Source organism: Patiria miniata, unplaced genomic scaffold (genome assembly GCF_015706575.1).
Source record: "Patiria miniata isolate m_02_andy unplaced genomic scaffold, ASM1570657v1 HiC_scaffold_22, whole genome shotgun sequence".
Lineage (NCBI taxonomy): Eukaryota > Metazoa > Echinodermata > Asteroidea > Valvatida > Asterinidae > Patiria > Patiria miniata.
In genome coordinates this window covers 17,577,240-17,602,302 of record NW_024037061.1, presented here as the reverse complement: position 1 = coordinate 17,602,302, position 25,063 = coordinate 17,577,240, and the positions used below count along the sequence as shown (strand labels likewise).

At 41.4% G+C, this 25,063-nt stretch overlaps 3 protein-coding genes across 3 annotated transcripts in view; 1 reads left to right on the top strand and 2 right to left on the bottom strand.

Annotated features, from left to right (window-relative positions):
- LOC119730318 overlaps positions 1-18,745 on the bottom strand; it is a 29,205-nt gene extending 10,460 nt beyond the window's left edge. The window contains exons 1-12 of the mRNA XM_038203156.1: positions 18,306-18,745; positions 15,708-15,860; positions 14,431-14,722; positions 13,782-13,989; positions 12,923-13,046; positions 12,008-12,173; positions 11,213-11,391; positions 9,591-9,746; positions 8,783-8,944; positions 7,996-8,111; positions 1,832-2,060; positions 681-854 (exon numbers count right to left, since the gene is read on the bottom strand). Of these exons, the coding sequence (XP_038059084.1) occupies positions 681-854; positions 1,832-2,060; positions 7,996-8,111; positions 8,783-8,944; positions 9,591-9,746; positions 11,213-11,391; positions 12,008-12,173; positions 12,923-13,046; positions 13,782-13,989; positions 14,431-14,722; positions 15,708-15,860; positions 18,306-18,440 (2,094 nt within the window). The 5' untranslated portion in view covers positions 18,441-18,745. The remainder of the gene's footprint in view (positions 1-680; positions 855-1,831; positions 2,061-7,995; positions 8,112-8,782; positions 8,945-9,590; positions 9,747-11,212; positions 11,392-12,007; positions 12,174-12,922; positions 13,047-13,781; positions 13,990-14,430; positions 14,723-15,707; positions 15,861-18,305) is intronic.
- Positions 5,465-7,809, top strand: LOC119730320 (E3 ubiquitin-protein ligase TRIM56-like). The gene has a single exon (XM_038203157.1). It carries the CDS (start codon positions 5,500-5,502, stop codon positions 7,471-7,473), a length of 1,974 nt encoding a protein of 657 aa, XP_038059085.1. The 5' UTR covers positions 5,465-5,499; the 3' UTR covers positions 7,474-7,809.
- A 59-nt stretch (positions 18,746-18,804) lies between the features above and the next one.
- LOC119730321 (SREBP regulating gene protein-like) lies at positions 18,805-23,330 on the bottom strand. The gene is made up of 5 exons (XM_038203158.1): positions 23,126-23,330; positions 21,299-21,455; positions 20,191-20,345; positions 19,666-19,779; positions 18,805-19,350 (listed from the first exon to the last, which is right to left on the bottom strand). The coding sequence occupies exons 1-5, from the start codon at positions 23,216-23,218 to the stop codon at positions 19,264-19,266; spliced, it is 606 nt and encodes a 201-aa protein (XP_038059086.1). The 5' UTR covers positions 23,219-23,330; the 3' UTR covers positions 18,805-19,263.
- Between the last annotated feature and the right edge of the window lie 1,733 nt (positions 23,331-25,063).

The following is a 25,063-nucleotide window of genomic DNA, read 5'->3' as shown; positions in this document are numbered from 1 at the left end:
AACCTGAAAGATGCAATGCTAAAAGACATTGCCAATTTTTTTTCTTTGACCTCCAGCAACCATACCTAGGCCAAGTTCGGGCAAGGACCATTAGTCGACTAGTGGTTGATTTGTGACGTACCTTACGCCTGCGCACTGATAGCAACGTGCGAATGTCTCTAGTCAAACGCTGGTCAAAATCGCAAAACTTCTGGATCCTGGCTCTCTACTAGCGTTATGAATGCGCGCGGCTATTGGTTACCAGCGAAGCAACCAACCCCAGTAGGCTGGTTCCAAGTAGTCGACTAGCGTAGTCAACCACCGTCGACTAGACAGAGTTCGGGCAAACGTTAGTTAACCATTGTTCAACTATAGTCCTTGCGCAAACTTGGCCCAGATTGAACCTTTGGTAAATCCATAAATGTAACATTTGTCTACACAATTTCTAGAATTGTTTGAAAGACTTTTTGAGAAAAGTAGAAATCAAGTCAACCAGGGACGAAGTTTAAGGTTCTCATTCTGTTTGACTGGAGTTGGCCTGCATTCTCAGCTCCATCTTCAAAAAATTTTAATTTGGAGAAAACGCAATCAGAATACATAGCTCCATCGTGAAATCTCTAGTAAAGTTATCAGAGGAGCCGCGCATGTTTAAAACCCAACTGTTAGTTTACTCCAAACTAATTCAACAGAATCTTTCTTACCCCAAAGTTTTCTTTGGAGGATTGCTCTGAAGTTGTCTCCATGTCCTGACTCCCATTCTCTTTAGCAAAGGATGAGATGATCACAGAATCCTTGATCTGCTTGACTTGCAGAGTCTCATCCCCGATGGATAAGAAAACAGTGATCAGCAGTTTCTCCATTTGGAAGTCGGCGAGCTACAAATATTAAGTAAAATATATGGATTAAGCAGAAGTTTGCAATTGTCAGTGTGAAGCTGGTGGAACCAAACATAATCTTACATTCATAAATACCTGAGACAAACCACACGTTTTACAATTGTCTTGAACATGGAGTAAATTTTTTTGTCTTTTTATATTCATGTTTTTTACGGTATTATTGAATGGGAAAAATAGTGTGGTAGAGCAGATTTAAATGCCTGGTTAAATTAAAACCGGTTACGGGCCTGGTTTTTCATTCGAGGTGGGAACAATTGAACATGGTGGATTTGGACCAAATTTGGTTTTGAGGAAACTTTTCCGTGAGAGTCGGGGAAGTTAACATGATTATTTTGTCCATGTAGCACCTAGTTTTCAAGAGTGGTGAACCATTTTTTCAACATGGAGGAAATTCTCAATTTTCCAGTCAGTGGGGGGGGGGGGGGGGGGGGGGGATAGCATCCTTTAGGTTTGATGAGACTACTGATCGCTGATAAAGGCACTTCTTTGTAGATTGGCAATTCCAATGTTGTGTAATATCTGTGACAGAGCTTTTAAGAGCCCAGTGAATGAAACCTAAAAATGTATTTTTCAAATCTTATGCACACATCATCTAGTATTGGTCAAGGAGATTACAGACTAGGAGTTTGGGATCATTTCTCTGAATCGTTAATTAGATATCATGGTTCATTCGCTGTGTCACGGGCATTACACTTCCGCTCAAAATGCTGCAATGGACCGATCCAGTAAGCTCCGCCCAGTGCGCACGTGGGCAAATTAACACGTGCTCCTCTCCAATGCCACGCTGCATTTTCCTTCCGCGCGCATCATACGCGCGTGCACGCATGTCGGACTTAAGTGCACGCACGTCGGACATAAATCACGGCTGTGATTGGTCAGAACACCATGGGGCGGTGCTTACTGGATCGGTCCATTGCCCAGTTGGTCATCCTGTTACTTGTGACCAGCTTGTCTACCTGGCTTTTGGTGAGGTTCCACATCAGTTTGAGTCTGACATTCCTCAGGCCAGCCCTGCAGAGCTGAACCCTCTCCAACTGTGGTTCCAATTCCTTGGGTGTACTGGGGGCTGTGTCTACTGGCTCTGGGGTCTGTTGAACCATGGAGGTAGGAACAGGGGATGGGGTGACTACAGCTGCAGGTTCTGGAGTGGCCTGGGGTGAAGCTGTTTCAGGCTTTTCTGGTCTTCTGTACAGAATAATGAAAATAGATATTGTTTTTAATGTCCATGCTATAATTGTATCCCTTAATTATAACCACTTGGGTGTTGTTGTTTTTTTCAACAACACTAACATGTGGTATTTTAAACTTTATGGTTTATGTTCCTATTAGGGTACAGGGTGAGATTGGGAAAGTGAAAAATCCGTAAGTAATCGGCAGAGGTTTTGAGGGTTGCATGCTGAAGTCCCCACAGCAACATTGGCTCAACGGCATATGTTTGTATTAGCCTAGGCTTACTTCTTCTGTTCTACATAAACCTTTCAGAGAAAAATAAGTAAGTCTGTCACGAGCCAATGTGGCCCATCAGGCCGGTGTTTATCTCCGATCTCAGTAGCAAGAAACAACTATTTCTATTCCCTCTGGACAAGATGCTAGTCCATCACAGGTTAGTCTCCAGCTAATGCTGGTACCCCTTTATACTCCTGGGTGGAGAGAGGCAAGTGGGGGTGAAGTGGCTTGCCCAAGGACACAACATATGACCAGCAGCTGGATTCGAACCCCCGACCCTCTGATCATGAGTCATCAAACCCTAACCACTAGGCCACACTCCCCAAACTTTTTCAGAGACCTTTATGGTAAAATCTCACAAATAATTCTACATTTCAAAGGGATTTCACAAAACTCCTGAAATCAGGAAAATTCCTGACAAATTTCACACTGAGGATTACTTAGTTTGGATTAGTACACAAATAATGAATGTTTATGAGCGCAATTGTAAGAATAATTTCATGAGGTGACAGATGGAAATTGTTCCGTTCAATGAGGTGAAGCCGAGTGGAATGATTTTGATTTGCTTTGGAGACATCAAAGTTATAGACTACAAACACCTTCAAATAATGATATTTAAGTATGAATATGGTAGCTTTTGAAAGTGTCACAATGATAAAACGGTATTTAGTATGACCTTGAGCTTATACTCTTCCCAACTTTTTGCAACCTTTTCAAATTTTTAGCAGATGAGTAAGCAAAATTTGGCTCTATACTCTATACTTTATACTCTTCCCGACTTTTGCAACCTTTCAAACTTTTAGCAGATGAGTAAGCAAAATTTGGCTCTATACTGAAGGGAACTATATATTATATTTGTATAATTTTTGGCGGGAAGGGAGATTAATTCTATAGCTACATCCAAAATGCTTGTTATCAAAAATGAGTCATATCAGATTGCAAATATGCAGACCTGATTTGCAGGAACAGTAAACATTTACTTCCGCACGAAACATTTCATTCAGCTTTTATCTTTCCCCACCCATTTCCGCACGCAATATCAACTGTTCCAAGTCCAAGTACACTTCATTGATGTACACATAGTAGTGTTGCTAGTTGGCCTGCTTGCACGCAACGGACTTTCAACTCATTTATTATGAGCTGATGTAAACTCCGACAACCATTGCATGTGTTCTGTCCTCATAACCTGAAAAGCAGATTCTGTGAGACATAAACCTCACATTTAATTTGACCACGGAATGATCAGTACTGCAATCTACATCTTGTTTTGTCACGTCAGAGCACGCAAACTAAACTCTGATCACAGACTGTGACAAAATTTGAGTCAGATTAGACCATTCGAGGAGAACTTAAAGCTCCTAATATTAAAAGGTAAGTGTAGTTGCAACTAGTGAACGTTAAAGGGAATGTACATCATTGGCTTTTGCTGTAATTTTCAGAAATGAACTATTTGAGGGGTTAATATAATAGATCAAATATTGTTACACTGACATGTTGGAAGTTTTGTCTTTGAAAATGCTGGAAAAACCAAGAAAAAAAAAATGCTCAAGTAGTCTGATTCCCTGACTCCAGTAAATATAAAATGGATCAATTTATAGATGCCAGAAAATTGTAAGGTAAGTCTAGCTGGCCTGCACCCGTTCATGAACATGTAACCAATAGCAAACAACATTTTGACTGAAAAAAAATTGTAAATTTGGAGCACTAGTTGAAAAATAGTTAGGTTTTTCCAACGATGGTCGGCCTACCACCGTTGGAAATGTATACAAAAATGCCATTTTCTTGAAAATGACTTCACACCAGGTGCCATAATTTTACAGAATGCTTTAGACTGTCATTTACCAACATCCTAGTAAGGTATTTCGTAAAAACTTGGTAGTTTGTTTTTCGATGTTTGCAAATGTTGTATATTCCCTTTAAATGAAGGCGGTCAGTACAAAAATATCAAAGTAATGTATGTACAGTAGTATTGCTGATATGCCACATGAAGTTTTTTTCTTTTCATGCCACATGAACACTTTTTTTTTAAACGTTATCATAAATTAGCGAGATAAGGGTAGATTAATGCAATTATCTACCCAAATTAAACCACTGCGCATTGCCTTCCATGTATGTTTATTGATTAAAAAAATGGCTACAAACTTGGTTTAAATAATTGTATTTCTAATATAATAACTGATTTTAAAAATGTACAATGTACACCTATAAGTAAAATACATCTTAGGCCAAAAAAAAAAGTCTCCGGTTTCTGGTATGGAGCTTGGCCAAAAAGTGGTGCGGCGACGTGGTTTTTTTGGTTTTTTTACGTGTTTTTTTTTGCTTTAAATGTCGGCTGATGACTGCAAATGGTGCCCGACTAAACTTTGTGCAAATATATGGGAGTCCAGAGAGGCCACATAAAGCTTATTCTCGATCATAACCCCATCTAAAAACACGTTAAAATTGTGCAGCAGCAGGATTCCAGTCAAACCAGTGAGTTTGGCAGTTTTGAGACATCATCTTTCATTGAAAAAAAAACTTTTCATTTTGCCGACGCGCATGGCTGTGGCGACGCGCACGCATACCAGAAACCGGAGACTTTTTTTTTGGCCTTACAGCTGTCACAAGCACCAACGCCAGTTTAAATAATTTAATTTCTTAATAATTTTATTTCTGGTTTGTCTGTCGGTCACTGAACTTTCTTAGGTCAGGCCACGTGATTTCCAAATACGGCTTAATTATGCAAACTTGAGAAAGGTCGCTGGTCAACATGTAAATTAGGCGCTATGAACTTTTAACCAATGAGACGAGTCAGTTTCTTGTCGGGATACTGGGATATATTGGCCAAACCTAGGGCTGTGGGTTTAACTAACAAAACTGCCTCTTAAATGTGATTATCATTTGAGTCTGAGTATAATAAGTTGATTAATGTTCTCTAACGTTAAAACTGCTGTTTCACACACACAATTTACGAAAACTATCCGATTCCTAAAATTTGTGCCAAATCAGGATTTCAACGAAATCAATATCTCAAGAGGTATATACATGTACAAGGACTCAATTAAAGTTCAAAATATCAGTACCGATAAACCACACAAGCAACAATTTGTGTGATTTTTCAGCATCGCAGTTGCCTCATTGTTTCCTTTCTACCTTGCAGGTTTTGCAATATCTCTTCCGGCATATGTGAAGATTAAATATGGCTGCATACGTGAATGCTCCAGATGTAGATAAGATGATGAGTGAGCATCAACTGGACTGCCCAATCTGCTCCAAACACTTACAGGAGCCCAAGATTCTTGACTGCTTGCATAGTTTTTGCCTTGGATGCCTCAAAGATCTCAGGGTCAGGCAAGGTGTAGAAAATCCAACGCTGACGTGTCCAGTTTGCAGTCACAAAACCAAAGTAGGAGATGTTGCTGATCTGCTAGATTACTTAACACTAAGTGCCCTGGTGGAGGAGGTAACAATGAAGGAACAGCTCCTAGAAGGTCAAGGGTCAAGGATCAGATGTCAAGCCTGTGATGGGAAGAGTCCAGCCATGTCAAGATGCATGGACTGTGATCAATTTCTCTGTCAGGAGTGCCGGGAAACACACGAAAGCTTGGCCGCCACGGCTCATAACATCTACTCACTGGCTCAGTTTGAATCAGGAGAGATTGCCTACAAGAGCAAACTGAGGGAGCACATTCCAAACTGTAGTAAGCACCTAGATCAGAAACTCGAAGTCTACTGTGACACCTGCAATCAGCTACTGTGCAGGCGCTGCTCTGTTACCGATCACAGTGGTCACGCCCACTCGCTGAAAGGTCTACCGGAAGCTTCTGACAAATGCAAGCAAATTGTTGCAGAAATGGTGGCGAGGGCTGAGAAATGCCAAGCAGCGTTTGCCACGGCTGCGGATGAAATGCGCAGGTCCTTATTGGATTTGAACATCACGTGTTTCAACACCAAGAAAAGGATCACCAAAAAGGCTGACAGGGAGGTCGCTAGGATTCGAGCAGAGGAGGAAAAGATCCTGAACGAGCTGAAGCAAACGTACTTCGAAAGAGTCGGGATAATAAAGTCCGCAAAGGCTGCGTACACCAAAGAGGTGATCAGCACAGAACGGAAGCAGAAACAAGTGGACAACATAGTGGCTCAAGCTAGTTGCTACGAGATTCTGAAACTCCAGCAGAAGCTGTTGGATAACATGAGAGAGCTGATATCCAAGCAGCCAGAGAAAGTGCCCACCCATCTGTCCATCATGGAGTTTGAAGATGGGGACGAGGGGTCACTCGGAAGATTGGTGCTGGAAGAAACTGAACTGAAAGGAAAGGTGGTAGGTGAGGAATCGCACGAGGAAGAGAACAAGTGGCACTTGAAGAAGGAATTGTGGACATTCCAGCCAGATTATTCTGAATTCACCGTTGCCTGGTACGTCTCGGCATTCTCTAGCGGCAAGATTCTTGTTGCAGACATCAATCACAAACAGCTGATAACATGCACTCCCTCTCCGGAGGGTGAATCTAAACTCTGCGTCAATCCAAAAGGACTGGAAATCAAAGGTCTCACTGATCCCAGGAACGTTGCAGTCAATGCCGATGACCAGATCGTTGTCCTGGACGGTCCGAAAGTCAAGGTCTTCAATCGGAATTATCAGCTCCTCGATCAGTTCACCCCGGGCGGAGGTCCAGATAGACAGCCAACATGCCTTGCAGTGGACAAAAGCACTAATTTGATAGCGGTGGGTTACGCGGACACCGAGTTGATACATCTACACGACCCCAAGGGATCCTTCATCAAGATGCTGCCGGCCCCGATGATCAACTCATACCTGACCATCAGCAGGAAGAGGCTGATCTACACCAACTGGGGGAAGAAGAAGCTGCTGTCGATGGACTACAACGGCGGAATCATATTCTCGGTAGACATCAGCAACGACATGCCTGACTGGGGCCCAATGGGTGTGTGCTGCGACAATGAGGGCAGCATCTACGTTGCCGTGTGCGGCGACTGGCCATCGCTGGGTGAGATCCTGCATTTCGGTCCCGACGGAATGTTCATTGGACGAGCCATCAAGGGACACAGCAATCTACGTGACATCACAGTCACCCCTGATCAGGATCTGGTAGTGGCTGCAGTTGAGTCTGTCAAAATCTACCATCTACGTACTGATGATAATGAACACTGAGCAACATGCCAGCTGACCCTGGCAAGCTCAGTGGTTGAGTTCAATTCAATTCAATTCAATTCAGTTCAATTCAATTCACTTTATTTTCCAGATAAAAAAAAGACAATCAGAGTTAAATGTATACAAAATATGTGGAGTTGTAAACAAGAGGTTGTAAACAAGTTGAGTTGTAAACAAGAGGTTGTGGGTTTGAATACACGGTGGGGCTGTACATCGGAACTGAGTTTTGGATAATTTCTCTGAATCATTAATTAGAAATCGTGGTTAATAGGTTCTGTCTTAGACATTAAACCTCCTTTAATACTCTAAAATACCCCAAAATTGCCGTTACTCTACAACAATGTGCTGTCATTCAAGGCAATACATTGACTTTCCGTCTCTAGTGAGTGTCAGTTTGAGTTGACCTATTGACTTACTTTTACAAGAGCTAACAGAAAACTAGAAAGCAAAACTGAAATGTATAAAATTGATATTAAAAAGTTTGATGTAAATCTCTAAAACGTTGTAAAACATGAAACTTACAGTACGTTCTTCCTGTTGAAGTTGGGCACAGCACTTGGTGGTTGCCCCTCTCGGATATGCTGATAGGATCTCACCATGTCAAGGGTCAATATCTTTGACGGCTCGTTAAGAAACACCTGGGAAAATTTCAGCAAATCATATGTATTTTATAAAACAAATATGGACATTTGAAACAAAGAAGTCACAACATATGCAGGATTACTAGGGTTTTCAAGTCATAATATCGAGGGCAATGTGAACACATTCAAAGACCTAATTAAAATACCAGTTATTATTAAACATTTGTTTTGATTGATACAAAGTTTTTAATTTTTTTTAAGTTTTAACTTGTTCTGACATTCCATGTCCAAAAATGAAGGGACAGTCATTTACATGTAAAGCTAATGGAGACAAATCTGAATTAATGATAATAAAAATAACAAAAATTCGTACTTATAAAGTGCTTTTTAAACTAAGATCAATGCGCTTATTGCCCCTGATCACTGGGCCAATGAAACATTCCAAATACCATCTCAGCTCCCTGGGGAGTATACAGCTCGATGCAGCCATTTGGGCGCAAAGCAGCTAAATCAACCACAATAACCATCTCTGACCTCACAGGTACCCATTTACTCCTCGGTGGGAGAGAAGCAATGAGTGTCAAAGTGCCTTGCCCAAGGGCACACGTACCGCAAACCCAGGCTGGAATCGAACCCATGACCTGCCAAATTATGCGCAACCCACGAGTTCAATGCTCCAGACTACTAGGCCACGGCACCCCACCGTTTAAACAAGGTTCAAGGTTCACCTGTCTCATCTGGTGGTAGTCTATCGCTTTCATGAATTTCTCTTTCAGCAGCAGCAGCAATGCCAGGCAGGCGTCTTCTAGAACCTGCCGGTCCCAACGCTCAATGAAGCACTGGTCCCATATGTACATCACAGCAGGGCTGTTCAGCACTCCCACAAAACCCTGCAGACAAATCGGTGATGGCATCAAAACTGATTACAAAAATAACTAGTAATGCGTCGTGAGTCATTTCATAACACAATTCCAGCTTATTTCTGGTTATTAAGATGGAGCAACCAAATGAAACTCTAAACATTAGGCAAACAAAATTTCAATTAGTAGAGTGGACACCTTTCACAATGATTTCCAGTACTAGTGTTGTAGTTGAATACATCCAAAGTCCTCACAATGCCATAATCACAATTCATAAATACCTAAGACAGTTTACCCACTCCTATTGGTCGAGAGCCCATCACGTGGCCGGTTTTAAACGGATGATCAAGACATGGCTGGCTGGTCTTAAACACTTTTTCAGTGTCAAATGCCATTTGGACTCCTATGAAATCCGGTGCAAGCACCGTTTTATTGGTTGAACCTTCACAATCCTCATGAAGGCATGCACAATACTACCAGTGAGTCAGTATTTCTTAGTCCTAAATTCACACTACACTGGTATATCTGTGTTCTGCGCGACATCACGCAGTACGCGCGCGCCAATCTCCATATAAGGAGTTGTTTACCAGAGGGCCTTACCATTGAATAGCTAGAGGGGTGTTTTGTTGACACCCAAAAGTCACAATGCTAGCAACATTAGCAATGCTTATTTTACCTCCCCGACCCACTTGCGTAGGAATATGAGTGGGTTTGCCAACAATTCCTTGGGCATAGAGCCGGTTGAGGAGTTCGTGGGATCATCAGTGCTGGTGCTCCAACTTAAAGCAGCTGCTTTCTTCTTCTCTGCACGTATAAGATGCACCAAAAAATCCTTGCGAAAAAAAACACAGAAATATTCAAACTATAAATATTCAAATTTTGAAAGTTTGAATAAACACTTCAGTCGGGAGAACATGAAAAATTCTGAAGTTTAAAAAAAATCAAACTGATTATCTAAGCTTATTGTATTTTGATGACTGTTGTTTGATTGTTTTATGTTTTCTGAATAAATTCATGTGAATACAGTGTATCTAGAGGAGGGAGGAAGGCCTAGTGGTTAGGGTTCGTGACTCAGGATCAGAGGGTCTGGGGTTTGAATCCAACTGCTAGCCATATGTTTTGTCCTTGGGCAAGCCACTTCACCCTGATCCGCTCAGGAGTACAAATGGGTACCAGCATTAGCTGGGGAGTAACCTGTGATGGACTAGCATACCATCCAGGGGGAATAGAAATGTTCTCAGTCATTTCACGCCACTGAAACTGGAGACAAACGCGGGCCTGATGGGCCACATTGGCCTGTGATAGACCTCACTACTACTTACTTACAATATATATCTTAATTGAAACAGAAATCAATTGTATGCTCAGGCCTGTCGCCAGCCCTGACCACGAGGGTGGGGGGCCGCAGTATACAAATATTGAGTGGCTCAGCGTGGAATAGGAGAAAATTATCGCAAGGTAAAATCTGGACTTTTCGATTTCACGAGGAGAAGCCGAGTGAACTGGAAAAGTCCAGATTTTACCAAGTGATAATATTCCTCCCATTCCACGCTGAGCCACTCAATAGTTGTTTTATATAACTGACAAATAGATCCTTGTCATTTGATATATATTTGAACTTTTATTTCAATACAAAATTGGTGGAAAATGTATTTCTCTCTTCCAAACCACCCCTGTAGCACTGGCTCTTTGGAACAATACGCGCTACACGCAACGCTGAACGCGCACACTAGCAAGCATTTGCACACAAATACCGCGTCATGGAACAAGAATGATCCTAACTGTTCAATAGTATTTCCCATTCCCCATGGGCGAATGGAACATTTTGAGCCCCGGCGTGAATGGGAGCAATAACGAATGTAATGTGATGTGAGTTCCACCAATCAACTGACAAGGATCTGTATGTCGGTTATATAATACCAACTAGGGGGGCCCACTACCATAAAAAATACACAAATACACATGTATGGCTTTTGCCGTGGGGGGGGGAGCAATTGTTCACCAAGGCGGGGCCCGGCCCCACCATGCCCCCCCCCCCCCCCCCCTTGCCGACGGGCCAGTGTATTCTGCTCATGACTTTCCAAGAGTTTCTTTTTCATGTAGACATGCAAGTATTTTTATCAATATTTTGTTGCAACAAATACTTGAATGTATTGTCTTTGATTGATTTTAAAACTGCCAAATTTTTGTTTAATACCTTACTTGATCAGCATATGGATTAATTTTGATTTCACAGATTCTTAAAGAAGAAAAATTCAAAATGAAATGAATACATAAACAGTTTCATTTTATTCTCACCTGAGGGTTAACTTTAACATTGGTGATGGCACATTCCTGTAGGTGGTCGTACAACTCCGTGTCAGCCATCTTTAGCCGAGCCATTGCCTGTTCAGCAACTGCAAATATCTCCGGCCATTTTGGAAAGGCATAGGTGAGCAGGAGATCTAGGTACAGCGCCAATTCATAGGGGTGCTCCTCTACAAAAAAAAAACCAGCAGTACGGCAGCAATTTTGAGAAATCTCATCAAGTAAACAGCTTTGATATTTTGTATGACATTGCACACAATGCAGGCTTTCAAGCGGACCCAGGTGAAAAAGTAGGAGAACAGTAGGATCAAAATAATAAAAAAAATAAAAGGACAAAAGCAGGACTTTTGAGGACAAAATCAGGATGAAAGTAAGACTTTTGCGGGCTTTCAGCAGTAGTTTTTGTCGATACTCACGCATGTCCACAGCATCATAAGCCTCATTTGGCATGTTTTCTACTCACAAAACTTGTGCTCCATCCTCAAATAAGCTCTTGGAAGAACAGCTGAAGTACTGTTGCAGTACACATGCGCCTAAGCCCTTCATTGTGTGACTTATGACAGTGTGTAACACTGTTATGAAAAATATTTAATGAGATTTCGGTTTTCGGAGTTGTGGGACAAAAAAATGTAGAAAAAAGACAGAAAAAGTATGGATTCAACAAAAAAGTAGGAAAAGGAGGAGCAAGGTTAAAAAAAAATGAAAAAGTAAGAAAAGTAGGAGAGAGATGTACATTTATAACAGTTTCATTACATATTATATTTTTTCATGGATGCAATTAATCACCTTTCCTTTGGTGTTCCTGGAATGCCAATTGCAAAGGGAACAGCCAGGAAATCAGGAATGGTTCGTAGCTCCGGTTGTACGTATACAGGATATTCAGCGCTTCCCTGGCCTGCGTGTGGAACTTGTCAAGTCTCTGGGCCTGCATGCATGGAGTGGCGTCAAATTTCTGGCAAAAGTTAAATCAAAAAAATTATGACAAACTAAACTTAAGAGAACTTGTAAATCCAATGAGTAGTAAGAAATAAGTGTTTTAGTTTGTCAAAATAAAGGCCAGGTATCTCCAAGGCATGGGTGGCGCATGGCAGCACATAAAGCATTTGTCTTTCACCGCTGTGTCCCGGGTTCGATTCCCCACTTGAGTCATATGTGTGTTGTCTGTTGATTCTCTCTCGTGCCATTCTATCTCTGGCTGTGCTCTGTGGTCAAACGTGAGTCGTATGGCAACTAATGTGCCTCTGCATGCCTTCAGCCTGCCCGACCAAGTTGTAGCTGCAGCCTGCATCCTTCGCGATTCAGCTTCTACTGTGATTATTGGACAATTAGCTCCCCCCACTCAATTTGCAATCATTACTTGTGTGCTAATGTTTGGATTTCATATATTAAACATTTGGAACTGCATGACTGCTGACCACTTGTCACTGCTGAGTTTTCCCATTTCCTCTTTAGAACAGCATAAAACCTAAAAACATAACAGTTGTATAACAGCATAGTAAACACAATTTTGGGCGTTCAAACCAACCACCCCCCCCCCTTTCACCAATAGACCCATTAATTAAGCCCCGCCCACTGTATTTTCGGTACATACAGGCCCGCTTGTCAGACTTTTGGCCATGCACATCAGACATTAATAACAGCTGTGATTGGTCAAAGCGTCAACTGGGCGGGGTCTATTGTACATGACAAACTTTCTTTTACCTCTTTGACAGCTGTTTCTATGAGCCCTCCTATTGGACACTCTGTTGCCTTGGTAATCTTCATGTCCACCTTGCCCTTTGACACGGCCTTTGCAAACCTCTTCCTGATAGATTTTTCTGTTGGCCTGTGCGAGAAAAAGAAATCACATTGCTCAACTACCGTCTGAATTCTAGCTATGTATTTACATTGGGCTTAGAACAACCAACACATTTTCCACATCCCAGAGTGATTTTCATTTTGATGATTCATATTCAAACAAAGGCAAAAGTACAGTGAATTTCACAAATCGAACAATGAAAGTTTTATTGTGACTGGTACCATCTGTCGATGGGGCGCTGATCAAAACCGACAATTATGCACACAAAGGGCCAATATATGGTGCTTTTCAGGGCGATACATGTGCGAAATTCTGAAAAAGGCACTCAAAATGGCAGATGCCACAAAAAAGGCCACCACTTCTTTTTTGGGCACTTGTTCAGAAAGAAAAGGGCACTTTGTAAAAAAAGGGCACTCTGTACAAATTATTTTTTTTGGGGGGGGGGGGGTTACCCCGTTGAAAAAAGGCAGTCTTTACAAAATATTGGGGGGGTTAATACCCGCCTTAACACCATCCCCCCCCCCCTCCCTGGCTACGCCTATGTAGAAGTTTCTCGCAAGTGCTAGTGAAAAAGAATCAATTGAGAACTAGAAATAATTTTTTTTCAAGTTCGTTCATGAGTCCAGTCATAAGTAACAGAGGATGAACCCTGACAAAGGCAATTAAATGGCTTGGGACTTGACTTGGGACCTGATGACTTGACCATGTTTGACTTGTGATGACTTGTTACTTGTGATGGACTCAGCCTACCACACTGCTTACTTTTCTCTTCCGCTCCCGCCATCCTCCACCAGCTGCAGTAGAATCTCCGCCCACAGGTAGCTCCTCAATGTCGCAGGTAGTTGCTTCCCTGACAGACGCTGGCATATGCTGTCGAGTCGACTCGGGTCTCGTTGGAGGATAGTGATGAGGGACCTGCCGAGGTGATCACTGGTTCTGCCGGAGAGATTGACACCGCTTCTGGGCAAATCTTTTTGTAAAAATAACAAAATAGAAGATCATTTGAAATTCTCTGTCACAAATGAAAGAATAAATAAATCACTTAACAACAGGGGGGGGGGGGGGTACCCATCTTCCAAATGGGGGCGTTCCTCAAAACAAACCATTATTATGCATACTACAAATAATATGTCCATTTTCATGGCGCATTGTTAATAATGGTTTTTGAGCGGGATTTCTTTTCTGAGATTGCTGTCAGAACTCTCTAACCATTTATTGAAATAATTGCTGAAAAAAATGTTTGTCAAAAAATCTGTCGGGGGGGGGGGGCAAGGTGCCCCCCTGCCCCCCTTTGGATACTCCACTGAACACGGTAACCCTTGGTCAAACAAGGTGCAGATTCCCTTAATGTTCATCCCCTGATCACGTGACCTGATCTGTAATTGAGTTCGTTACTTTGTGTAAAACGAACCTTCGACATCCTGTGGCTCTTGTTTCTCTATCACCTCTTGTATCACCAGGTTCCTCTCCAAACCTGTCTCAAAGATCCCCCGCGCATGGTCGATCACCGCCTGTATGTCCGATACTCCCTGGTCCCCATGCCCATCTTCGCTATGCTGTCTGTCGGTGACCGGTGTCGAGGCATTGCTTGACGCAGGGGCGTAGCCAAGCTCCCTGACAATGCTGTCAAGTTTGTCTCTGAGGAGCAGTTGAGTGGTTCGTTGCAACTGCTTCTTTAGTTCGACTCCAAGGACTGACGGATCCTACAAACATTTTTTAATAAGGCCAAATTAGAATTTTGAAACAGGATCACAGAGAGTTGCCATTCAAGTAGATAGAAAATCAGTGGACCAACGGTATACAAATAATGAATGATTGCGAGTGCAATGGTAAGAATAATTTCATGAGGTGACAGATGAAATGTTCCATTCCACGAGACAAAGCCGACTGAAAATATTCTTTCCATTCACAAAGTGAAATTATTCTCTCCATTGTACTGAATAAATCCTCGTCATCTGATTGCTTGACTTTCAGACTGGTAATTACATCAATATCCTACTCTTTTTTCTCAGATGACAAAAACTGATGGTTCATTTTCAATATCCAATTTAATCAAGTTAAAAACTGTTCTCGATAAGCTCAGAACTATCATATTCAAATTGGTCTAATTGTTTGGCAGCATATATCACTTGCTTCTTTGTGTTCGCAGCGTCAGCATCACCTACGAGGTTCAATATTTCATCTTCAGTTAGGAGAACAAACAGCGATTCTTGCATGTCGTATCCCTGTTCCATGTCACTAGCGGCAGTAATGAACCCATGGAATAGAACTTCTATATTTGCAGTACAGACGCACCGTGCGTTGAGACGAATAATTCAATGACAGGTGATCAACAATCCACCAGTCAGATGACGGGGATTTATTCAGATGTTTTATAATAAATTATACTTATTCATTCCAAATATCAAAGGTACCATTATTGACATTATTTACCCTCTCCCATAACCTGTATTGAACCAAGTTCAGCTCGTACAGATTATGATACTCTATGCCCCAGCCAAAAAACAAGAATGGAAAAGTAATATGTTAGAGAATCCTTGTTATCAGATTGAGTGTATCCATGTGAACGGTGAATTGGAGACACTTTATTACCATCAGCTAAAAACAAGTCATTTTACAAGACCTACCCGTCACACAAAAGCTGGCTAAGTTATGCTGCGTAGGCAAACCAACGTGACAAATACCTACCAATACATCAGGCCTGTGCTGCACGCCAGGCATGTATCGTTTGACAAACTCCGGCCCAAGTAGATGAAGGATCATCTGTTTCCTCTCCTCCTCCAGGTTTCCGAGATCTGACCGTAGACTCCTGGCTAGCTCTGCACAGATATGAGCGTGCACCTGCGGAGTACACACATGTATGGAACTGTGGAAATGGTCTTGTACGTCTTAAGCTATGTGGAGTCTGTCGTCCACAAAATCTGTGGTTCATTCTCCAATTATTTGCAAAGGTTTAGGTTTAAAGTTGTAACGATGACAGAGTAGTAATGGAAAGTCAATCAAAAGTCATCCAATCTCAAGTCAAGCGACTAGCCATTGAATAAGCAACACAGGTATGGGCTCAATGCACAAATAACCCATCAATGATAAGAAAGGCAAAGTTGGGGGAGGCAACTGGGAGGGACATTCACCGACGACGCGTAGAGCTCACACAAAGATGCTGTGGCTTTGTGCACATTCTGATTAAAATCAGTGGTGCATACTTCGCAACCTACATGCACACAATGTGTCCCGTCTACTGGGATCTCTAAAGTGGTAAAAAGCACCCCCTCTTTTTCGCACACGGAGCCCATAACTTATTTTTTGTGATTGACATATTCATCTACATGATCTCAATTCTGAAGGATGAGCATGAAAAGCTGGGTTGCACAATGCGTTTCCTATGTAATTTTCATCGATACCATATCATCAACTGGATGACCCTACAACACAATTTAAGAAAGATCTATCCGTAGATTTTTGTCCTTGTGTCAATAATGTAGGGCCCTAGGAATGAAGTCTTGACCAAGTCCCTTCATGTTGTTATATAAATGTTTCATGTCCATGATCATTATGCCACAAATTCCCCAAAAAACTCCCCACTCGCCTCCCTGTTTTCAAATTACCATTTTCAAGAAAGGAAACAAAAAACAACCAAACACATTTTTCAAGCAAAAGTCAATTTTGTTGAAGAGCATGGGGAATGCAATTTTAAGCATGTAAAACATTTAAGAGAAAGAATGAGAGTTCACAGAAGAATGAGAGGAAACCGCACAAAGAATCTACAAGAAAAATAGTTCATTTTATTCAGAATGTGTGGCCACTACATGTACATCTAAGAAAGCTGACAAAGGTGTGCTATCATGTGACCAATTTGTTTTTACATCGATTACTGGATGTTTTGCACTCATTTCATGTCTATAGTAAGGGAATGGGATATCCTTGGCAAATACTGTACATTTGCTGGGTGGACTACACTATAAACTAGTTAATGCTATCTACTTTTAAAAACGTTTTTATCGGAAAAATTGAAAAAAACACCTTCCCCGTTTTGAAAAAAAATAATAATCGAGCCCTCCTGGCCCCTCCCCCCCCCCAAAAAAAAATTTTGGATCTGGATCCGCCCTTGAACTTGCTGTGTGAACATGTATGTTTTTTAAGTACAGAATATTTTGGCACTGTTGTCATTTGTAAACATTTGTTTCCCTGCAATCTAGGGGAAAAACTGAAACCAGTCGTATTTCAATATCTTCAGGCTTTGTGTTTGGAAAAAAATTATTCCCAATCAAGTCCCGCTCTGTAATATGCCAAATTGAGAACTCCAATTTAATCTATGACATTTGTAACCATTTTTATCCAGCACGATTATTCACAGAGAAGTTTCAAAAATAGACAAATCTCTGTTGATTTGCTGGAATAAATACCTTTTTTGAAGATGAAAACATGCAGCAAAACAGACACATAGTCAAGTCAAACAAAAGTTAATCAAAAGTCAATCAAAAGACTAAATCAATCAAAAAATAGTATTTGGTTTCAAATGCAAGTCAGAAGACAAGCTATTTGTTCCTTTTTATCAGTGTTCACTTTTTAATAACATTGACTTTTGAAAAACTCTTGATCGATTTGACCGCAATCTTAAAGAAATACACTAAGAAACTGATAAACATAGTCTGCACAAGTGAATACATATAAGTTAAACCGCGAACGCGGTTCAACACAGAATCATGTAGTGCATCTGTGTCCTACATACCATGAGGCCAAGTGGTATGTGAGACACAGGCGCACTACCTTTTTCAGTGCTGCACAAGCGCAAGCGCGAGAGCGAATATATCTTCAAACAAACTGGACGCACAGTAAAGTTGGAACTAACTGTAGCACACTTTACACGAACCTTTTACTTTTTGAGGTTTAGTGCATGCAGCTGGAATGTTGCTCACACCTTGGAATGGGGCAATAAGCCGAGTACGATATGGACCGTGTGATGTGGTATATCACAATGTTGTTGCGATGGATCGACCCTTCTTGTTCGAGGAGTCAAGTTTGCTTGAAGATAATATCCTCATGAAACATGTGTTTTAGCGGAAGCACTGCAGCAGCTGTTTTTCAAAATACATACATGTACTGCCACATTCTTACAGCCAAAACCTGAGGTGTTCCACACAAACATGTACGGAAGTGTAAAATACGATTCATATTATAGAGTAGGCTCCAAGTGGAGAAAAGAAAACACTACAGATGAGATGAAAATTGCATGAAAGAACAAAATGACCGTTAGTGCACACAGACAGGTTAGGTCACATGACTGACCTGTTCCCATGGCGACCCAGGTAATAGTGTCTCGTGCAATGCGGAGTCCAACCAGTACAGGTTGAATGGACGGTACCTGCTCTGCTCCGAAAGCATGCCCTCTAGGGGCTGAATCGGTCCAGCTTTGCTTCCCATTTTTGTCGCAACAGTTTTCCGTCTTGATCACAACATAAGCAGCACACTTTGATCTGTGCGTACATGTACTGGCTTTCAAAATAAGTGTGTACCGATATTGGTCACCATGTCCAACTTTAGAACGTACACATACAATTCTTAAAACCACGTTCAATAAACTATCAACTACAGAGCGGTATTAAGTTCAAGACTTAAAAAGTTCTGAAGGTCAAGACCATCAAGTCGTCGTCTCTTTTATCGTCTATTGCACATATCCATGGATGACATCCAACTTCCAAGCAGGGGCATCACATGTTAATACAGTTTAAATTTCAATTCCTTGTTCGTAGTAAAATAAAGAAGGACTTTCAGGTTCCCTGTTTTGGCAGGGTCTGTCCACATGGCATGTCCTTGCTTGATAATGAAGTGCCGTGTTGAAACTCAGATGCAGATGTGTTTGATGCTGAAGATAACGTCATTCGTGATGGTGCCTAACGTTTTCTTGTTTCAAATGTTCTGCCACTCTGTTCATCTGAAGTTAAGCTGATATCGCATTAGTGATTTTACCACCTCAATTCATCAGTGTGTGGAAATTCATCCAGAGTGTTAACAAGCAGCGTCTTCTGAGCTGTTGCTGGCTTTAAATACTGTAGTTGCTTTACTTAAGTAGTTACTGGTAGTACTGTAGTATCATTTACATTGGCACACGATCCACAGAGGACTTTTGACTGCTTCCGTTGGACTGTCTTACGAGATCTGGAATGTTCCACAAATTTGATGGTAGGGTGTACTTCCAGAAGAGGAATTGAAAGGGGGGGGGGGGGACTGACGCGAGTTGGGTGGATTAACTGGACGGTTTGAGATCTGGAGGGCTCTCTCCAAAGCAGTGTTTGGCTACTGGATCCCTGTAAGTGTTTTCGTGCTGCACGCTCTGGACAAGAACAAAAAACAAAAGAAACACACAGATCAGTAAGTTAACAGAAATGGTTCATTTACTAGAAATGCAAAACCATGTAACATGTCTAAATGACTAGCCTGCTCAGTGTAGCAAGATCTACCAGGTCCAAAATCTCAAGACCAAACTGCCTCAGAGCCTGTGGTCAAAAACTGCAGCCTGAAACAACTGTTGCTTTCCAGTAACCATTTAATGGTTCAAAGGGGCCCGGAGTTGCTTTAAAACAAAGCCCAAAAGCCATTTAGTCCAAAACAGGATTGCATACATGCGATTACGTCAACCCAAACCTACCTCGGATGATGTGCGACACTTGGTGAGGCAAAAGTCGTAATGTGTGTTCACCGCTCGGAATAACAGCTTCAAGGTGTTACTGGCTTTGCCTAAAACTCCTTGCACTATCGCCTCCTGCAAAATAGAAGTAATATTTAGGAAAATGACAGACGATGCTTGCAAAAGTTGCAGTTTACACCATAAAGCTGTAAAGACCTTCATACACCGCAAATATTCACACTGCCAAGTTTTGTTAAGGACTAGAGTTCCTGAAAATAGAGAAAATTTTACCAGAATGCAGTTTTTATTTTGTCTTAATATTTGATAATACCGTCTTTTACGGGTTGCCCGGTACCCGTGCTTTACTTCAATAGTGTACCCGGTTCCCGTATAACCCGTAAATGCACACCACTAGACTCGGCTACAACAATGTTTCTTGAAAAATCTGTCCACCTGGGCACAGGGGTAGACAAAATCACCCAAGACACCATCAATTAATACAGAATTCCCAAACCTTAGTTCTCTTTCTATTCAGGGTTGTCCTACCTTCTCTGGGTGCATGCAGCAAGACACGCAGTTCTCGTAGACGGAGCAGCAGTTGGTGCTGCTTCGGCAGCCTTCGCAGGTGTAGCGCAGCGACTGCGGGTTCTCTGGGTCGCAGCAGGAGTTGACCAGCACAGCTTCCCTTGGGCACACAAAACCTGCATTGATGAACACGACAGGAAAATTTAGGAAATATTTCAACGCAAACTAGTTTTGTAATTCTATCAATCTCAAAAGCTGAGGAGGAGCGGCAGATTCAAACTCCACCTCAACTCAATCTTATCAGGATCAGTGGTCTCATCAGGCAATTAACCAAGGGTGGTAATTCTCCAAAGCTGACCAAAAATATTTGTCCATCTCCCCCCCCCCTTCTTTTCACACATGAATGGGAGCAGCGAACTAGCAGATGATCAGCTGTTTCGAGCATGCGACATGTATGTGAGTTGACGTTCGATTGTCATGATTGTTGTGTTTAGTGCTGTTTGTTTTCGTGAATTTTACATGAAAATCCAAACAGTCCAAGACATAGGCATAACAAAACAATTGATGACTGCTGTGATGTGGGATATGACGTTTTGAACACCCGAGAAGGGCATAGCAACCGAGGCCAAGCCTAACTGTAAACCCTTCATGAATCCTCAAAAACCCAACACTAGAGACCAGTGGCACGTTCTTAGTCTTCAGACGTTCAAAGAGGCAAAAAGCACAACGTAAAGTAATGCTTTTTTGGGCTCGACCGTCCTAAATCTGGCAAAATCCTCTTAACCATCCAGGGATGTAGTCAAGTCCATCACAAGTCCAGTCACAAGTAAAATCACAAGTCCAGTCACAAGTCCATTGACAAGTCCATTCTATGGGCTAGCGCATTCGCGAGTCCAGTCACAAATCCAGTCACAAGTAACAGTGGATGAACAATAACAAAGGAATGCCTTTGTCAAAGCTCATTTCAATACATGTAGCTTCGGAGCTGAACTTGGACTGGAGGACTTGTGATGGACTTGTTAGGGACTTGTGATGGAGTCGACCTGATCCTTGTATTAAACCCTCCTGGTGGATTTTGAAGGATCTTGGAGAGTTTAGTTTTATTATTAACACATGTACAGTGTTGTACCTCTGTTATCCACAACCAGACTGTGTCCCTGCCGAGAGTTCTTACAAGTGGAGGAGTTACTCTGTGCGGCGACCTCACCACGTCCCCTCAGCTGTAATTGCAGGGTCGTGTGGGGAAGGTCCCCGTACCGGTCACTGATTACGCCGATAGGAACTTCCTGTCAACAATGGGAAAAAAAATTGGATATAATTATATTGCGTTCTTACACAACACAAAGCCATATTCCTGGTTATGAGTAAGTCCGAAAATTTGGAACTCTCAGAACTGTGTACGAGCGATACAGGGACAAGTCCAAAACTTAAGACATAAAAGATTGTGAAAATATGCAATACAACATGTGCAAGAAAATAGACAGGCACATGAAAGAACCAGTTCAATGCACCTACTGCATCTATCAACTGTGTCAAACAAACATCTGGTAACTACATGTATTCTCTATTTCTACACATTTTCTATATAGTCATATCATCAGAGGCAGCGGAAGTTTATTGACTCTCAATCTCATAGAAGGAATGGCAGAGGGAACACGAAAGAGGGGTCGTCAAAAGAAACAATGGTTTGTCAACATCAAAGAATGGACAGGAATGAGCTCTGTACAAGCCATGCGTCTCACTCTGGACAGAACAGCTTGGAGGCAGGAGATCAAGAGATGTGTGGAAATGGTAGCCAATCGTCATGTGTGATGGCAGCCACAAGCAAGCAAAATGTTTACCCAGCAAAATATATATGTCCAAATATCTATTATCTAATCCTTGCTCCATGCCAATTGCCATCGTCCAAAACACATCAATTAATGTTTCCAAGAATCCAACAAGCAACATCACATTTCACATCATGATCATTCTTTGAACATATGTTGAAGATGTTCAATCTTTTTATTAGCCCCATAAATGTGGCCTATTTACTGGACTGCCTCCAAACATAGGCCACACATCCACATGTACAAAAATCGTGTCGACGGAGCCAAATTTTGATTTTCACATTTAGGCTTAGTTTGTAGGGTTTTTTTGCTTTAGAAGCATACTCACCCTCTTTACAGGCTAATCAGAAAGTGCTGCCTTTTTCAGATGTCTAATTTTTGTGAAATTTCATGTTGAAATTTTGATACGCAAACGTGTAAAAATGAATCTGGAAATTTCACGAAAAATATACATCTGAAAAAGGCAGCACTTTCTGATTAGCCTATAAAGAGGGTGAGTATGCTTCTAAAGCAAAAAAAACCTACAAACTAAGCCTAAATGTGAAAATCAAAATTTGGCTCCGTCGACACGATTTTTGTACATGTGGATGTGTGGCCTATGTTTACGGAGGCAGTCCAGTAAATAGGCCACATTTATGGGGCTATCTTTTTATTTGAATCTTTAATTTCATTTTAAGATACACAGTGACAATGATATACACATGGACACCCCCGGCCCCGTGGGAAAGAATTCCATACTGGGCCACCACTCAGACCTCCTGCACTAAGTCTATGGCAGTATGTAGCTTGAGTAACTCCAGCTTAATGCCTATCGCATTAGCATGATTAGAGCTGGAGTTACTCAAGCTAGGCAGTATGGGCATGATGGGCCATGTCCATGACAGAAAAAGTTAAAGTATTTTAAGGATTTACAACTTTTGGTACTTTTCACTGGTCATACTCATAACATATTACTTGAGAAGTTGATTGGTGGGCTGGTGGCACAGTATGGAACTCTTCTCCCCCCCCCCCCCCCCCCCAACTGGCCAGTGAATCATATTGAAAAGAAAACATGGAAAATATGTCTTAACATGTTTAAAAAAATGAATGTCTGATCTGAACAAGATGGAATGTTAGTTAGGGCCTACCTGATTAAATGTGCTGTTCAAGAAGTAACACAACGAAAACAGAAATATCACCGCCAGCACCCAGCGTTTTCGAAGAATTCTCGTTGGAAACATGAGAGATTTGTACAAAATTTCGCGTGAAATAAGGAAATTTCTGCAATCATTTTCAGAGTTCACCCGCTCGTCGCCAACTCGATACAGATATTTTTAACTGATGATGTCATCGTGTCATATATTTTCATCCATCTCAGGGCTGGAGGGCACAGCAGTTAAAAGATATATCTAATAACGGTACGGATACTTACTCTGAGAACGAGGTTGAAAAGACGTAAGAAGACTGCATGGTACCCAGTGCCAAGTATGCTTTAGAGTACAGCCATTGTTCGAGGCTCCGACTATACGGAGAGCACCTACTGCGCAGTCGCGATAATCCGTTATCGGCTTAATGCAAGAGAAATGCAAAACAGCGTAGACGCCTCGTTTCAAATCCACTGCATCGTCAATCCAAATAGTGCAAAAATGATTTTCCAAAGGCGGGTAGGAGGGTGGGCGGGCTCGGGGTGTTAAATCCAAGATTGTTCATGAGGGAGGGGTCGGGGGCGTTGAGTCAACCGGCATAAAAGACCAAATGCCTGAAACAGTGAATTGAAATGTTGGCAATTCAGGGAACTTAAAGAAATTTGGGAATGTTTTCCCCATTGTAAATAATTTAAGATGAGATGGTCAGTCGGGGATGGTACATCCCTCCCCGCCCCGCCCCATCTGCATTGCGGATCGACTTAACCGGGATGGCTGGAATGTTGAAGTCCAAAATATTTCAGTTTCGGGGTGGCATATGGGGTGGATGAGAAGTTGCAGTAAAGAAATAAACAAGTTTTAAAAACCAGTAAAGCAATGAATTAAATTTTGTTTCTCAAATATGTCAAAACTTAAAGGAGTATTTTGTTCTTAGGAACATAATTTTTTTCGCTCGTACCCTGCAAACAGGACGCTGGGAAGGGCTGATAAATTCACGCTCTGATTGGCGTATAGAAAAAAAAACTGCTCATGATTAAGTTAAAGCCTGCTGAAAACCGGCCTACTCCCTGTTGATAAAAATTCTTAAAGTGGGGACCACTATTTGTGAAGCGCGCCCTCTTTTGAAAGAAAATTCAAAATACGAATTAAAGTCAACTTATAGATGGAAACAAAAACAAACACACTCGTTTTCCGGACGATAACTCAAGAAGTAGTTGTTCAATTGAATCGAAATGTCGTGTATTGCCTTTATGTGATATGCTACACGTTTCTGTGGAATATCGGGAGAAATGAGTCGAATGTCAAAAATAATATAACCCAAAGCACGTAGGGTTGTATGCGCGAAAAACGCAACCCGAATTGGAGTCAACTTTTATGGAATGAAAACAACGTTTTCGAACGATAACTCAAGAAATAACAATTGTAACAAACTGAAATTTTATCTGGTTAGTGGTCGCCATTTATAACACAATTGTATTAAATATCGAAAAAAATTGTTAAAACATTAAAATGATATAACCAAACCAATGTAGTGTATCAAGGGCGAAAAAAATACGAGACGAATTTAGGTCAACTCTCATGACACAAAAACACACTCGGTTTCCAAACGATCAATTAAGAACTACTTGTCATGATATTTCGAAATGTCATAGGGGCCTATACTAATTTTATGTGATATGAAACAAATTTCTGTCGAATATCGGGAGAAATGGTCAAATAACACAAATAATATAACCAAACGATTGTAGGGTTGTATGCGCGAAAAACGCAACCCGAATTGAAGTCAACTTTCATGGAATGAAAATAACGTACTTGGTTTTTGGAACGATAACTCAAGAAATAACCATTGTAACAAACTGAAATTTTATCTAGTTATTGGTCGTTATATGTAACACAATTGTATTGAATATCGAAAAAAATTGTTGGATAATGAAAATGATA

Bases quoted from the DNA above. Each gene is read 5' to 3' on its own strand.
- LOC119730320 (XM_038203157.1), top strand. From the start codon at position 5,500: ATGGCTGCATACGTGAATGCTCCAGATGTAGATAAGATGATGAGTGAG.
- LOC119730321 (XM_038203158.1), bottom strand. From the start codon at position 23,218: ATGTTTCCAACGAGAATTCTTCGAAAACGCTGGGTGCTGGCGGTGATA. The intron at 21,456-23,125 runs GTAGGCCCTAAC...CATTGTTGACAG, and splicing joins TGAACAGCACATTTAATCAG to GAAGTTCCTATCGGCGTAAT. The intron at 19,351-19,665 runs GTAGGTTTGGGT...GTTCTTGTCCAG, and splicing joins AGTGTCGCACATCATCCGAG to AGCGTGCAGCACGAAAACAC.